Consider the following 16,987-nt stretch of genomic DNA (forward strand, 5'->3'; position numbering starts at 1 on the left):
GAAATGCTATTAACACTAATTACAGCTTGACTCACAAGACCTTTTCATCAAGTGAAACAAAGTGTACCTCACAGCCTGGCTGTACTCCAATTTCATGTTATGGAAGTATTGCTGGACTAAAACACCTTTTTATGTGTGAAAATTGTATGTTCCCATCCCAGAAGAATAGCGGGTAAAACATAAAACACAAGATCAGCAGTAGAACATTTTACTTTCAGTCATTCATTTTCCTAAATTATATCTAAAGCCAAAACTTTATTTTAATTTTGAATAGAGTAGGAAATGGTTAAACTCCTGTTAGGTGGTACAAATCAGTAAGCAGCAGCAGCTTAGTGAGGAGCTGTGGACATACAAATCGGCTGTACGGCTTCATCTGGGAATATTACAGTGTCTGCTTTTATAGATTGGTGCACTGCAAGCACCCACAATGTGTGAGTACATTCATTGAATTTTTAATAAATAGAAGTGGTTTTACGATATAAGCAAGTATGTAGCTTGTCTCTTGATTGCATGCACTGAGGATACTCATTTAAAGGACCAGAACAGGAGCCTGGAGATTTACCTTCCATAGAGCCCACGGGTGGCTCAGCTGCGCTTACTGACCAAACTTAATTGTAAGGTCACATTCCCTGAGGAGGTGAGAACACCAATAGGGGGGGGCACGAGAGTGATGACAAAGTTACTTATGTTTGGAGCACATTTACATGGAGTCATATAATTAAAAGAAATCACTAAGGACAGAAATGTATGGACTTGGAATTTATAAGCAACATATTGCATTTTGGAAATTAATATTGATTAGCATAATTATTGTTTATTTTTATTGGATCATATTATTTTTATCAAGTATTTTTATTATTATATATCTTATATGATTGGTTGCAATAACTCACTGGATTTAATGAATTTGGAGCACGGTGCAACACTTTATTGATTACACCATACACGGTCCTCTCCCCTCCCCTACACGTGATGACAAAGGGATCACGTGTCTTCCTCAGTGGGATTATTAGCATAATTATTGTTGATATTTATTGGATCATATTATTTTATCAGGTATTTTTATTATTATATATCTTATATGATTGGTTTGACTTGACCCTGATGCCTGGATGCTGATGCCCCCAGATGATCTGGCTGCAGAGAGGCAGCACTTGCAGTGGGGGATGTTTGTGCAAGAGTCGGCCATGTACTTTACATTAGTACAACAACAATCGGTAAGGCATGTGCACGATGTAGCTTTTAAGGGAGGGGGAGAAGATGAAGGCAGTAGAAGAGGTGTGAGCATGAGTCAGAGCTGAGGAGGGGTGGATGAGAATACAGGGGAAAGGAGTGGTGGGGGAGAACTGAACCCTGCACTCTGCATGTCCTGTGCCTTAACCCTGCACTCTGTATGTATTGTGCCCTGTACTCTGCATGTAATGGGCCCTAAACCCTGCACTCTGTATGTAATGTGTCTGAACCCTGCACTCTGCATGTAATGTTCCTGAACTTTGCATGTGATGTGTCTGAACCCTGCACTCTGCATGTAATGGGCCTGAACTCTGCATGTAATGGGCCTGAACCCTGCACTCTGCATGTAATGTGCCTGAGTTAGTTACATGCTGCAGCCTGAAAAGCATGCAGACACAGAGGGAAACCAGTGGTCGGGCGCTCCTAGGCAGCAGTGTGCCCTAGGCAGTTGCCTAGTTTGCCTATTGGTAGTACTGGCCCTGACTCTGCATGTAATGTGCCTGAACCCTGCATGTAATGTGCCTGAACCCTGCATGTAATGTGCCTGAACTCTGCATGTAATGGGCCTGAACCCTGCACTCTGCATGTAATGTGCCTAAACCCTGCACTCTGCATGTAATGTGCCTGAACCCTGCACTCTGCATGTAATGTTGTTACCTAGTTTGCATATAATGTGCCTGAACCCTGCACTCTGCATGTAATGTGCCTGAACTCTGCATGTATTGAGCCTAAACCCTGCACTCTGCATGTAATGAGCCCTCCATGTAATGTGCCTGAACCCTGCACTCTGCATATAATGTTGTTGCCTTGTTTGCCTAGTGGTAGCACCGGCCCTGACTCTGCATGTAATGGGCCTGAACCCTGCACTCTGCATGTAATGTGCCTGAACTCTGCATGTAATGTGCGTGAACTCTGCATGTAATGGGCCTGAACTCTGCATGTAATATGCGTGAACTCTGCATGTAATGTGCCTGAACCCTCCATGTAATGTGCCTGAACCCTGCACTTTGCATGTAATGTGCCTGAATTCTGCATGCAATGTGCCTGAACCCTGCACTCTGCATGTAATGTGCCTGAACTCTGCATGTAATGTGCGTGAACCCTGCACTCTGCATGTAATGTGCATGAACCCTGCACTCTGCATGTAATGTGCCTGAACTTTGCATGTAATGTGCGTGAACCCTGCACTCTGCATGTAATGTGCCTGAACCCTCCATGTAATGTGCCTGAACCCTGCACTTTGCATGTAATGTGCCTGAATTCTGCATGCAATGTGCCTGAACCCTGCACTCTGCATGTAATGTGCCTGAACTCTGCATGTAATGTGCGTGAACCCTGCACTCTGCATGTAATGTGCATGAACCCTGCACTCTGCATGTAATGTGCCTGAACTTTGCATGTAATGTGCGTGAACCCTGCACTCTGCATGTAATGTGCCTGAACCCTCCATGTAATGTGCCTGAACCCTGCACTTTGCATGTAATGTGCCTGAACTCTGCATGTAATGTGCCTGAACCCTGCACTCTGCATGTAATGTGCCTGAACCCTGCACTCTGCATGTAATGTGCCTGAATTCTGCATGTAATGGGCCTGAACCCTGCAAGTAATGTGCCTGAACCCTGCACTCTGCATGTAATGTGCCTGAACTCTGCACTCTACATGTACTTTGCCTGAACTCTGCACTCTGCACTCTGCACGTAGCGTGCCTGAACTCTGCATGTAATGTGCCTGAACCATGCACTCTGCATGTAATGTGCCTGAACCCTGCACTCTGCATGTAATGTGCCTGAACCATGCATTCTGCATGTAATGTGCCTGAATTCTGCATGTAATGTGCCTGAACCCTGCACTCTGCATGTAATGTGCCTGAACTCTGCATGTAATGGGCCTGAACCCTGCAGGTAATGTGCCTGAACCCTGCACTCTGCATGTAATGTGCCTGAACTCTGCACTCTGCATGTAACGTGCCTGAACTCTGCATGTAATGTGCCTGAACCCTGCATGTAATGTGCCTGAACCCTGCATGTAATGTGCCTGAACCCTGCATGTAATGTGCCTGAACCCTGCATGTAATGTGCCTGAACTCTGCATGTAATGTGCCTGAACCCTGCACTCTGCATGTAATGTGCCAGAACCCTCCATGTAATGTGCCTGAACCCTGCACTTTGCATGTAATGTGCCTGAACTCTGCATGTAATGTGCCTTAACCCTGCAGGTAATGTGCCTAAACCCTGCACTCTGCATATAATGTGCCTGAACTCTGCATGTAATGTGCCTGAACCCTGCACTCTGCATGTAATGTGCCTGAACTCTGCATGTAATGTGCCTGAACCCTGCACTCTGCATGTAATGTGCCTGAACTCTGCATGTAATGGGCCTGAACCCTGCACTCTGTATGTAATGTGCCTGAACACTGCACAGGGGTGGTGCAAGGATTTTTGACACCCTAGGCGAAACCTCATTTTTCCACCCCCATTGGCTCCACCCCTGACTCCACCCCCTTTGCTCTGCCCATGTGACAGGAGGTTGCGCTATACAGGAAGCATCAGCTCTGCTTCTTCTAGCTCTGGCTCCAGTGCTGCACTGTGCCTCTAATTGCACTACCAGTCGGATGGAGCAGCTGCCTGAGACTCAGTGACATGCTGCAACCTGCAGAGCATGCAGACACTGAGGGAAACCAATAGCCGGGCGCCCCTAGGCAGTAGTGCACCCTAGGCGGTTGCCTCTTTTGCCTAGTGGTAGCACTGGCCCTGACTCTGCATGTAATGTGCCTGAACCCTGTACTCTGCATGTAACGTGCCTGAACTCTGCGTGTAATGGGCCTGAACCCTGCACTCTGCATGTAATGTGCCTGAACTCTGCATGTAATGTGCTTGAACCCTCCATGAAATGTGCCTGAACCCTGCACTCTGCATGTAATGTGCCTGAACTCTGCATGTAATGTGCCTTAACCCTGCAGGTAATGTGCCTAAACCCTGCACTCTGCATATAATGTGCCTGAACACTGCATGTAATGTGCCTGAACCCTGCACTCTGCATGTAATGTGCCTGAACTCTGCATGTAATGTGCCTAAACCCTGCACTCTGCATATAATGTGCCTGAACACTGCATGTAATGTGCCTGAACCCTGCACTCTGTATGTAATGTGCCTGAACTCTGCACAGGGGTGGTGCAAGGATTTTTGACACCCTAGGCGGAACCTCATTTTTCCACCCCCATTGGCTCCACCCCTGACTCCACCCCCTTTGCTCTGCCCATGTGACAGGAGGTTGTGCTATACAGGAAGCATCAGCTCTGCTTCTTCTAGCTCTGGCTCCAGTGCTGCACTGTGCCTCTAATTGCACTACCAGTCGGATGGAGCAGCTGCCTGAGACTCAGTTAGTGACATGCTGCAGCCTGCAGAGCATGCAGACACTGAGGGAAACCAATAGCCGGGCGCCCCTAGGCAGTAGTGCGCCCTAGGCGGTTGCCTCTTTTGCCTAGTGGTAGCACTGGCCCTGACTCTGCATGTAATGTGCCTGAACCCTGTACTCTGCATGTAACGTGCCTGAACTCTGCGTGTAATGGGCCTGAACCCTGCACTCTGCATGTAATGTGCCTGAACTCTGCATGTAATGTGCTTGAACCCTCCATGAAATGTGCCTGAACCCTGCACTCTGCATGTAATGTGCCTGAACTCTGCATGTAATGTGCCTGAACCCTGCACTCTGCATGTAATGTGCCTGAACCCTCCATGTAATGTGCCTGAACTCTGCACATTGCATGTAATGTGCCTGAACCCTACGCTCTGCATGTTCTGTGCCTGAACCCCACGCTCTGCATGTTCTGTGCCTGAACCCTACGCTCTGCATGTAATGTGCCTGAACCCTGCACTCTGCATGTTCTGTGCCTGAACCCTACGCTCTGCATGTAATGTGCCTGAACCCTGCACTCTGCATGTGATGTGCCTTAACCCTGCCCTCCTAACCCCCTGTACTGTGCTCTCCTAAGCCCCTGTACTGTGCCCTCCTGCCTCCTGTTCCGTGCCCTCCCTGTGTTGCATCCTCATTCCCTCCACCAGCTGTCACCTCTGCCCTCATGTCTCCCAATGACCCTCCCATACCCACCATACCCCCCCCCCCCCTGGCAATCACAGCCTTTTCCATCCTAACTCTCCCACCCCACAATCCCTATTTCATCCCACCCTCAACTACCCTGCTCTCACTAACCTCTCTACTCCCCCCCAACCTCACCCAACTCCCTAACAACTCCCCCCCCCCCCCGCTCCCTACTCTTCCTAGGCGATAGGTATCAGTAAATGGTATAGGTGAGTACTTGAAAAAAGTACCGGTACTTGTACTTGGTGTTAAAAAAGTGGTATCAGTTGTATATTGTAGATAGCATACGGCCACTACTCTCTAGATTCCAATAACAAAGCAAAATCTGGAATAAACTCCCTCTCTCCTTAATAGGCCGTATTAATCTAATTAAGATGATATGGATGCCTCAGCTTTTGTAAATTTTACATAATGCTCTGATCTGGATACCTTTACAGATTTTTACTAAGATTAATAGTATATAAGAGTAATAGTATAGTATCACAATTACAGCATTTTGCTGGATGGGAACTTGAACAGTTACCCCTTCCTGCTCAACGATTATTTTCTAATGCATTTAAGTGTCGGTCACCACTCCATGTTTTGGACGGGGTTTCGTGTGCGGATATGCCCACCTGTAAGCTAATGTGTAAAATATGGGATATAGTCAAAAAAATGATGGCATTCCATACCCCACTAGATATACCCAATATGGGATAATGATAGACTCCCCTAACTTTCAGTTCTTGGAGGCTTTTAGAGGTGGAGAAAATCTGGAATAACAACTTTAGCTCAACTGTACGAGAACGGTTTACTTAAGTCCTTTCAAGAGTTAAGGGGAGAATTCTCTTTACAATCGAATTGAGTTTATCAATTCCTCCAATTGAGACATGCTTTGCATGCCCAGTTTTCATCTGATGAGATACTCTTTCCCCCTAGCCCTGTTTTTAACAAGATCGGGCAAGAAAGGTTAACAAAAGGTCTTACCTCTGTTACATATAGGGTGTTGTTAGGTTTCTGTTGAACTATTCCATACTTTCCAGGGCCGGATGGGAACAGGATCTTTGTCCCATCTCGGAAGAGGTCTGGGAGGATGTTCTCTGGTCTCTGCCTGGGGTATCCCTTTCTCCAGCAAACAGACTGACCCAGATCTTTATCCTTCATAGGGTTTATCGAACTCCTAAATTTTTGCATACCATTGGGGCTTATAATTAAATATATATTTTTTTCCTTTACTTTGTTATGTAGTGTCTGTTTTTGTTTATATGATTCTGTTTGAATAATTTGTTTGTATTGTTTTATTGTTGTTTGCATATAAAAATAAAAATAATTTGATTTAAAAACATCCCTTTTTCTGACCCTTGTACTCTGCACACCCCTGACCCCTGCACTCTACCTAAGACCCCTTTCACGCTGGGGCATTTTTCAGGCGATTTAGCGTTTAAAAAAGTGCCTGTAAAGCGCCTGAAAGAAGCCTCATCTGCAATCTCAATGTGAAAGCCCGAGTACTTTCACACTGGGGCGCTGCGCTGGCAGGGCGTCAAAAAAAGTCCTGCAAGCAGCTTCTTTGCAGCGCTTTCCTGTTTTTGCCAACGGGCTGGGTGTGCCGATGGCCCGAGCCCTTTCACACTGCCAGCGCCCAAAATATGCCTGAAAAATGCCCCAGTGTGAAAAGGGTCTCAAGCGGTGCTTTACCAGCGTTTTTCGGGCACTGGCAATGTGAAAGGGCTCGGGCTTTCACATTGGGATTGCAGATAAGGCTTCTTTCAAGCGCTTTACAGGCGCTTTTTTAACGCTAAAACGCCCAAAAAAGCCTGAAAAACACCCCAGTGTGAAAGGGGTCTTACAGACTCCTACACTTCATACAACGTGTTCATTGTTTTAACAGTTGCTGGTTGCTAAGCAATCCCTATTATTATTGAAGTTCTTCTTTAGGCCCCTTTCACACTGGGGCGGGGGCGTTGTCGGCGGTAAAGCGCCGCTATTGTAAGCAGCACTTTACCGTCGGTATTGGGCCACTAGCGGGGCAGTTTTACCCCCCTGCTAGCGGCCGAGAAGGGGTTAAAACCACCGCAAAGCGCCTCTGCAGAGGCGCTTTGCCGCCGGTATAGTCGCACCGTCCCATTGATTTCTTGCTCCTTCACCACTCAGAAGATGCTGCTAGCAGGACTTTTTTTCCCGTCCTGCCAGCGCATCGCTCCAGTGTGAAAGCCCTTGGGGCTTTCACACTGGAATTAAAGCAGCGGCACTTTCTGGTCGGTTTGCAGGCGCTATTATTAGCGCAATAGCGCCTGCAAACCGCCCCAGTGTGAAAGGACCCTTAAGGCAGGCTCAGAAAAAATGTTAGCTCTCTGTCTAATTTTAGTGTGTGCAATAGAAATAGATAGACATAAAATATGTAAGGGAAAGGGGGCCCACTGTGCCCTGATGCACACTGCCTACATAAAGTAAAGAACAATAAGTCAACCACATTTTACTAGGACATGGCCCAAAGTGGCGACACCATCATCCAATGAACTTTTTCTTCATTTTTGGAGGAACAGGCGGTGGCTGGGCCGCATTTTCCAATACTAAAATTATAGTCCCTGCCGCTGCCACCCACAGCCACTGGCAGCCCTGGCTGGTAGAGTGATATTCTCTCAGTAAATCCTGAGGGCGGAGCTGTGCTGAGAGTGGCTGTGCTCAGATAAAATGTAATCCCAGTAGGTGGGGGATTGCTGGCATGCAGCGGGCATCATTAGAAGATTGTGCACAGATTTTTTTCTGGGAAGATAAAGAAATATCTAATGTTATGTCTAAAATAAGGTGAACTGCTGCTATACTGTAACTACTCCTGTCAAACTGTCCACAGCCAAACAGCTATAGTAGCTATGAATCACTGCACTGTACGCCAATCGGCCATAACGCTATGACCGTCTGCCAGTTAAAGTAAATATATAGAGGTATATGTGGTGAGGTTTTCGCGCACCATGGGTGCAGCGCAGTGTACATTTTTTTTTGTGAGGGGTTAGTTGCGCTTTACATAGACCTTCATTATGTCCCAAGGTTTTAATGCACTTTCTAAAAAGCGCACCAAACCTTCACTTTCGGTTCTTGGTTTCAGAAAGCTCACCAAAACCATGGGACATATTAGAAGTCTATGGCAAATTGCAGCTAACTAACATGAAACTGTAGGTACACTACATTGCAGCCATGCTCCACTACATCAGTGTAAAAACGACCTACTGGGGAGGGAAGAATATTTTATGGGCACAGGAAGGCTTTTGTTTTACTTAACTATGCCCTTTTAAGTCTCTCCCACTGTAAACATGATTTGGCCACACCCACCATTCATGGCTTTGGGATGCGCACTCTAATGCAGTAGCCTGCGCACGCCTATGGGCCTAGTAATGAAGGGGGTAAACCTTCCGAAGCTGAAGTGGTTAAAGCGTAACTCCACTTTTGTTGAGAAAAAACATTCCCCTCTGGGTGATCTATGTACATTGCAAGGATTATAACAACCTTTGTTGCAGATTCCTACCTTTTGTTATTCTGAAGAAATCCATGTGTGTTTGTCTGTGCCTCTGGGCTGAGTGAGTCTAATGGGAGTGGTTTCATAATTATCAATCAGCTGTGGCAACTGCAGGGCACTAATGAGGATATGTGCGGGGCCTGCATCCCTTTATACATATTCCTATTGAATCTCACCAAAAACAACATTTTTGTTGCAGGGGGTGCCTGAAATCTGACTTGAATCTTAGGCAGACTTCTAAGAAAATTGGTGAGCCAATCACACAAGCAGGAAATGATGTTTCTGGGGAGTGGTCAGTACACATTCTGTATACAGAACAACTCTAAGTAGCCATATTGCTTTGCATTTATAGAAAATTACAGTGGCTGCAGATTGAAAAGGAAAAGTAATTTTTATTAACATTCAATTACAATATGACTTGTATCGCAATTGTACACGCTATATTATATTTTCTTTATTTGATTTTTTTCCCCCCACAAAAGTGGAGTTACCCTTTAAAGATAAAAATCTGTCTACACACCACATTCTGGGTTATAGCCAGTATTACAGTACTCTTACTCATATAAACTATCATCTGAAATGACTCCTTAGACCAGAGGTCTCAAACTGGCGGCCCTCCAGCTGTTGCGAAACTACAAGGCCCATCATGCCTCTGCCTGTGGAAGTCATGCTTGTAATGGTCAGCCTTGCAATGCCTCATAGGACTTGTAGTTTCCCAACAGCTGGAGGGCCGCCAGTTTGAGACCTCTGCCTTAGACCTTCTCAGCACATAATAAGCCAAAACATTCCTGCTATTTACTTTTCCAATTATATAAAGAAAGTACCCCCATGGAAATACTGTGGGACTTTAAGGGCAACTGATCAATGACAAAATATGAAAAAAAAGGAAGTTTATTATTAATATAAAATATGTGGTGCATACATTACCATAAATCGAATACATAAAAACAAAAAGCAGAATTTGATCCTGTAAATACAGTACCTTCAGTATTGGGACCGACGCGTTTCAGGACCTATGTAGAGTCCTTTCTTCAGGGGCATTCCATGTGCGGTATTACTGCTATACAACATTCTATAATGAAACAAAGTCACATATCAAAATCAACATAAGGGACAGAAAAATGAGCATCGTTGAAGCCAGGTCTAGAGAAACATACCAATCCAATGTGGAGTCTGAAATAAAGGTACCACCTGATACAGAGCCAAAGATGAAAAAAGAGGCTCAGATGTTGCATCTGATGCTCATTTTTCTGCCCCTTATGTTGATTTTGATATGTGACTCTGTTTCATTATAGAAAGTTGTATAGCAGTAATACTTTGCATGGAATGCCCCTGAAGAAAGGACTCTACATAGGACCTGAAATGCGTTGGACCCAATACTGAAGGAACTGTATTTACATGATGTAATTCTGCGTCTTGTTTTTATGTATTCGATCTATGGTGATGTATGCACGACATATTTTATATTAATAATACATTTCTATTTTTTCATATTTTGTCATTGATCAGTTGCCCTTAAAGTCCCACAGTATTTCCATGGGGGTACTTTCTTTATATGATTTCTGATTTCCGGATGTTGGCAACCTTTGGGTCTACTTGGGCGGATTCTTATTATTACTTTTCCACTTAGATATCACTGCAGCATGACAAAATAAATGAAATCATTTTAGCACCATATTATTGAATCTAGGCAGCTCTTGTAAGGCCGTGGCCAAAAGTTTTGAGATCTTTTTGTCAGATGTTACTATGGTATACTGAAGTATAATTACAAGCATTTCATTAGTGTCAAAGGCTTTTAATGACAATGACATTAAGTTTATGCAGAGTCAATATTTACAGTGTCGATCCTTCTTTTTCATAACCTCTGCAATTTGCCCTGGCATACTGTCTATCAACTTCTGGGCCACATTCTGACTGATGGCAGTCCATTCTTGCATACTCAATGCTTGGAGTTTGTCAGAATTTGTTTGCGGGGGGGGGGGGGGGGGTTGTTCACCCACCTCTTGAGGATTGACCACAAGTTCTCAATGGGATTAAGGTCTGGGGAGTTTCCTGGCCATGGACCCTAAATTTCGATGTTTTGTTCCCCAAGCCACTTAGTTATCACTTTTGCCTTATGGCAAGGTGCTCCATCATCAAAAGGCATTGTTCCTCACCAAACTGTTCTTGGATGTTTGGGAGAAGTTGTTCTCGGAGGATGTTTTTGTACCATTCTTTATTCATGACTGTGTTCTTAGGCAAAATTGTGAGTGAGCTCACTCCCTTGGCTGAGAAGCAGCCCCACACATGAATGGTCTTTAGATGCTTTACTGTTGGCATGACACAGGACTGATGGTAGCGCTCACCTTTTCTTCTCCAGACAGGGTTTTTTTCCAGATGCCCCAAACAATCAGAAAGGGGATTCATCAGGGAAAATGACTTTACCCCAGTCCTCAGCAATCCAATCCCTGTACCTTTTGCAGAATATCAGCCTGCCCCTCTTAACACCGGGCCATCCTCCAAAAGTCTTCTCCTCACTGTGCGTGCAGAAGCACTAACACCTGCCTGCTGCCATTCCTGAGCAAGCTCTGCATTGGTGGTGCCCCGATCCCACAGCTAAATCAACTGTAGGAGTTGCTGAACTTTCTTGGATACCCTGAAGCCTTCTTCACAAATGCAGTGGAAATGTTTTTTGTGGGATTAAGTTCATTTTCAAGGCAAAGAGGGACTTTGCAATTAATTGCAAATCATCTGATCATTCTTCATAACATTCTGGAGTATTTGCAAGTTGCCATCATAAAACTGAGACAGCAGACTTTGTGAAAATGTATATTTGTGCAATTCTCAAAACTTTTGGCCATGGCTGTACATTTCTATTGTCTCATAAATAGTGTGGGAAACAGTGGCGGCTGGTGCTCAAAATTTTTGGGGGGGCACAAACAAACTGAAAAAAAACATTAATTGCCATCACTGTGCCCATCAAACGCAGCCACTGTGCCCATCAAAGGCAGCCACTGTGCCCATCAAAGGCAGCCACTGTGCCATCAAAGGCAGCCACTGTGCCCATCAAATGCAGCCACTGTGCCCATCAATTGCCGTCACTGTGCCCATCAATTGCCGTCAATGTGCCATCAAACGCAGCTACTGTACCCATCAATTGCTGCCACTGTGCCCATCAATTGCTGCCAGTGTGCCCATCAATTGCTGCCAGTGTGCCCATGATTTGCTGCTACTGTGCCCCATCAAATGCTGTCAGTGTGCCCATCAAATGCCGCTACTGTGCCCCATCAAATGCTGCCAGTGTGCCCATCAATAGCCGCTACTGTGCCCCATCAAATGCTGCCAGTGTGCCCATCAATAGCCGCTACTGTGCCCCATCAAATGCTGCCAGTGTGCCCATCAATAGCTGCTACTGTGCCCCATTAAATGCTGCCAGTGTGCAACGCCCGGCACTTACCTGTCTCGCAGCGGGTCAGCGGCATTGTCCTGCACGCTCCTCGATGTCTTCTTCCGTCCTCTCTATCAGGTGTCCAATCACAGCGCCTGACATTTCAGCCAATCAGGTGACAGGTAACAGACCCGCATACCTGATTGGCAGGGAGGCGGTTCAGTGTTTGCAAAGCGAAGGAATTCGCTTTGCTAAAACACTGCTCAGTGAACAGCGAATGCACAGCAGTGCACCCTCTGTTCACCTTTTTGGGCGCCTATTAGAGCCTACGGTTCTAATCAGGTGCTTCCAAAAAACACCCCCGCCGCTGTAATTCAGGTGCCCGGCTCCCGAAATGGGGCCTGACACCTGAGGGGGCGTCAGCAGCGACCATAGATAGACTCATGCAATGCATGAATCTATCTATGGTGATAGAGCGGTGCCAGGAGAGGGGGGCGGCGCTCCTGTGCCCTTTATGGACTCACCGCCACTGGTGGGAAAGTTGCAGCTCAAACTGCCCACAGCTGAAAAGAAAGCAGTTTGATCTGCTTATGTATAGACAGCTTCGGTTTATTCAAAGGGGAGCAGATTTTTAGGCAATATTGAAATGATAGTTTTGCAAGTGACAGTTTTCTTTTTTTTAATTATATATGTTACTTACTTTTAACATACGTTGTCTCAGGTCAAGCTATTTATTGCAGGTGTTACTAAAAACCCAGCTCTGACAGTGGGCAGAAAGAAGGGTGTAGCTTTGAGGATTAGCTAGGCATGCATTCCAAATGTGCTTATAAATGTTAGGATGTGTGTTGAAATATAGTACACGTGACTTAGCACTAATTGGCACTCAAGAATTTAACAAGTACTTCTCTGAACTATAAACCAGATGGCAATTTACATCTGAACGGAGGAAATCTGATATGAATACTGGAACAATCAAGTGTTTGTGCAGCTATTATTTTTGGATTATGAAAATGAAACTGGTTTGGTAGGTGACTCCTCTCTTAAAATAATGGATCTTGTAAGGCTTAATGCTGAATGAAATAATATTAAAAGTTCAAGGCTGATAAATACCTGTGTCTTTCAGAGCCCTCATTGAAAGCTGTTTATTTCAAGCATGCTTCCATAGAACTGATTATGAGACAATTAGTTTAGACTTTAGTTCTATAGAGGGGGGAAAGAAGGATTGCCATACATGGGAAAAAAGGCATATAGGTAACATTAAAGTGGTTTTAAACAGATGAAACAAATAGGTTTTATTAGTTTACTAGTTTTACTAGTTTATCTACAATCTCCCCAACACCCCTTCAAAAGGGCAGAAAAGTGTTACAATCTTTCTTCATCTGTCAGGAGCACAGAGGAGGGGCGGAGAGGCTGCAGTTACAGTGTGTGAGAGCTGATTGAAGGAAAGGAACACACCCCCTGAACACAGCAGAAGAACTGTGTTGTGAATAGACAAGCTCTGTGCTGAGCTCCCACCCCGACACAAATTTTATTTTATGTGTCAGGAAAACTTCTCAGAAATGATTCAAGCTGATAACAGAGGAACGAAGCACCAGAGAGAAATTACACTCAGAGCTTTGGAGAGAGATAAGTAAACACTACAGATATCAGTTATATAGTTGGTAAGGTTGAAGAAAGACACCAGTCCATCTGGTTCAACCTGTGGTGTGTGTGTGTGAGTTTATGTCAATAGTAAATCCCATATATCTGTATGTTGCGACCTTTAAGATGCCCATCTAATCATTTTCTGAAACTATTGATGCTCCCTGCTGATTCCACTGCTTGTGGAAGAGAATTTCACATCCTTACTGCTCTGACAGTAAAGAACCCTCTTTGCATTTTATGGTTAAACCGCTTCTCTTCCAGTTTTAATGAATGGCTGAGTGTCTTTTTAAACTCCCTCTCACTGAAAACTGTTTTTCCTTATGCTACGGTCACAAGTATGGTATTTGTATATCACTATCATATCTCCTCTCAAGCGTTTCTTCTCCATAGAGAATACATTTAATCTTAATTAATCTTAATCTAATCTTTATTTTTTCCTCATAGCTGAGATCCTCTAGTCCCTTTATTAGCTTTGAGTGCTCACTGTTTATCACCACCCTTTGGACACGCCCTTGTAACCAGTTTTCTATCCAGGTACATACCCTATGACCCATGCCTACAGACCTCAGTTTGTAAAGTAAACGTTTATGGGGAACTGCATTGAAAGCCTTTGCAAAATCCAGATATACCACAACCACAGGCCTTCCTTTATCCAGATGGCAGCTTACTCCCTCATAGAATGTTAACAGATTTGTCTGGCAAGAATGATCCTTCATGAATCCATGTTGATTACTAAGGATGAGCTAAGGATGAGCCGAACACCTCCTGGTTTGGTTCGCACCAGAACATGCAAACAGGCAAAAAATTCGGACGAACTCCATTAAAGTCTATGGGTCACGAACATGAAAAATCAAAAGTACTAATTTTAAAGGCTTATATGCAAGTTATTGTCATAAAAAGTGTTTGGGGACCCAGGTCCTGCACCAGGGGACATGTATCAATGCAAAAAAAAGGCATTTTTTTTGGGAAAAGTGATTTTAATAATGCTTAATGTGAAACAATAAAAATGAAATATTCCTTTAAATATTGTGCCTGGGGGGTGTCTATAGTATGCCCATAAAAAATGAAAAAATAAAAATGTCCCACGATGTAAATCCATCTCACGTCGCCCGACGAGCCAAATAAAAAAAAAAAAGCCGCAACAGCTCTGCCTCCATTGTTGGAGGCTCCCGTCGAGTGACGCTTCTTCTCGGTGACAGCTGTTATATAGCTGAGGGCGGGGCCACTCGGTGACATAAACGGGCAAACTCCGCCTTCCTCTGACATCACGTGGTGTCAGAGGGGGGCGTGGTCACCCGTTTACGTCACCGGGTGGCCCCGCCCTCAGCTATATAACAGCTGTCACCGAGAAGAAGTGTCACTCCGCGGGGCTGTTGCGGCTTTTTTTTTTTTTTTTTCAGCTCATCGGGGCGACGTGAGATGGATTTACATCGTGGGACATTTTTATTTTTGTATTTTTTAATAAAGGACTTGCCCGAAAGTGTCTCCTGCCTTTTTTACTATTTTTGACACTTTTTTTGTGAAATGGTAGGGGTACAATGTACCCGTTACCAATATATAACATATATAACATAACAGACATAAGGGGGGAGGCTGGGATCTGGGGGCCCCCTTGTTAAAGGGGGCTTCCAGATTATGGTAAGCCCCTCATCCACAGACCCTCACAACCACCAGGCAAGGGTTGTGGGGATGAGGCCCTTGTCCCCATCAGCATGGGGACAAGGTGCTTTGGGGGCTACCCCAAAGCACCCTCCCCATGTTGAGGGCATGTGGCCTGGTATGGTTCAGGAGGGGGGTGCTCTCTCATCCCCCTCTCTTTTCTTGCAGCCTGCCAGGTTGCGTGCTCGGATAAGGGTCTGGAATGGATTTTGGGGGACCCCACGACAATCTTTTAAAAATTTAGGTGCAGGGTCCCCCTTAAAATCCATACCAGACCTGAACGGTCTGGCATGAATGTTGGGGGGGACCCCTATGGCATTTTTTTTTAATTTGGCGCAGGGTTCATCTTAATATCCATACCAGACCTGAAGGGCCTGGTATGAATTTTTGGGGGATCCCCACGCAATTTTTAAAAAAAATTTGGTTTGGGGTTCCCCTTAATATTCATACCAGACCCAAAGGGCCTGGTAATGGACTGGGGGGGAACCCATGCCGTTTTTTTCAATCAGTTTCATCTATATTGCCGAAACCCAACAATTCATTACAGCCGCGATCAGTTTTAAGTGACTTTTTTTCCTTTAGAAATGTCATTTTGCTGTGGTACTGTTTGAAACATGGGAAAACTGTGCCACTTTACAGGCATACTATAGACACCCCCCAGGTACGATATTTAAAGGAATATTTATTTTTTATCATTTCACTTTAAGCATTATTAAAATCACTGCTCCCGAAAAAAACGGCCATTTTAAAATATTTTTTGCATTGATACATGTCCCCTGGGGCAGGACTCAGGTCCCCACATACCTTTTATGGCAATAAATTGCATATAAGCCTTCAGAATGAGCACTTTTGGTCTTTCATATTAAGGTCCCATAGACTTTAACGGTGTTCCGCGGCTTTTGAATTTGCCACGAACACCGCATAATGTTTGCGAACACCCGGTGTTGGAGTTGAACTTACTTTTTTTTTTTAATATTGGTAACACGCTGGCTTTTTTCCAATCAGCTGGTACCATTCCAGTCTGTAAACTGTAAATAAAAATTAGGAACAATGGTCTAGCTATCACCTGAATGAGTTCCTTAAGGACCCTCGGGTGTAAGCCATCTGGTCCTGGTGATTTATTTATGTTAAGTTTTTCAAGTCCATTTTTGACACTGGCTTCTGTTAGACACAAGGCTACGTTCTGTGATGCATTATTAACATTGCTTACAGTCTTGGTCACTATATACCTCTTTTCCTTTGTGAAAACTGAGGTGAAGAATGCATTTAAAACCTTTGCCTTCTCCTTGTCTTTTGTAACCTAATTCCAAAGATATATGTGATCTACTCAGATTTCATGACTGTGGCTTACAACCACTTAAAGCCCTGGTTCATACTGATGTGATGTGGGAAACACAGCAAATCCTGTGTCTTTCCTGCACCGCTTTGCAATCTGCTGCAGGTGTCAATGTTAGATTATCAACTTCCTGAAACAGCTTGCAAAACACAGTGAGATT

At 44.7% G+C, this 16,987-nt stretch overlaps 1 protein-coding gene across 2 annotated transcripts in view; it reads left to right on the forward strand.

Moving 5' to 3' along the window:
• Positions 1–284: 284 nt before the first annotated feature.
• LOC141139842 (probable cation-transporting ATPase 13A4) overlaps positions 285–16,987 on the forward strand; it is a 236,787-nt gene continuing 220,084 nt past the window's right edge. The window contains exon 1 of one of the 2 annotated variants that reach the window (XM_073626366.1): positions 285–431. Coding sequence is in view for 1 of the 2 variants with exons in the window: in XM_073626365.1 (XP_073482466.1) it covers positions 1,113–1,217 (105 nt within the window). In the remaining variant the exon portion in view is untranslated. Of the gene's footprint in view, positions 432–1,074; positions 1,218–16,987 lie in introns of those variants that run through there. The other variant, XM_073626365.1, reaches the window with a different exon arrangement.

Source organism: Aquarana catesbeiana, linkage group LG04 (assembly GCF_042186555.1).
Source record: "Aquarana catesbeiana isolate 2022-GZ linkage group LG04, ASM4218655v1, whole genome shotgun sequence".
Lineage (NCBI taxonomy): Eukaryota > Metazoa > Chordata > Amphibia > Anura > Ranidae > Aquarana > Aquarana catesbeiana.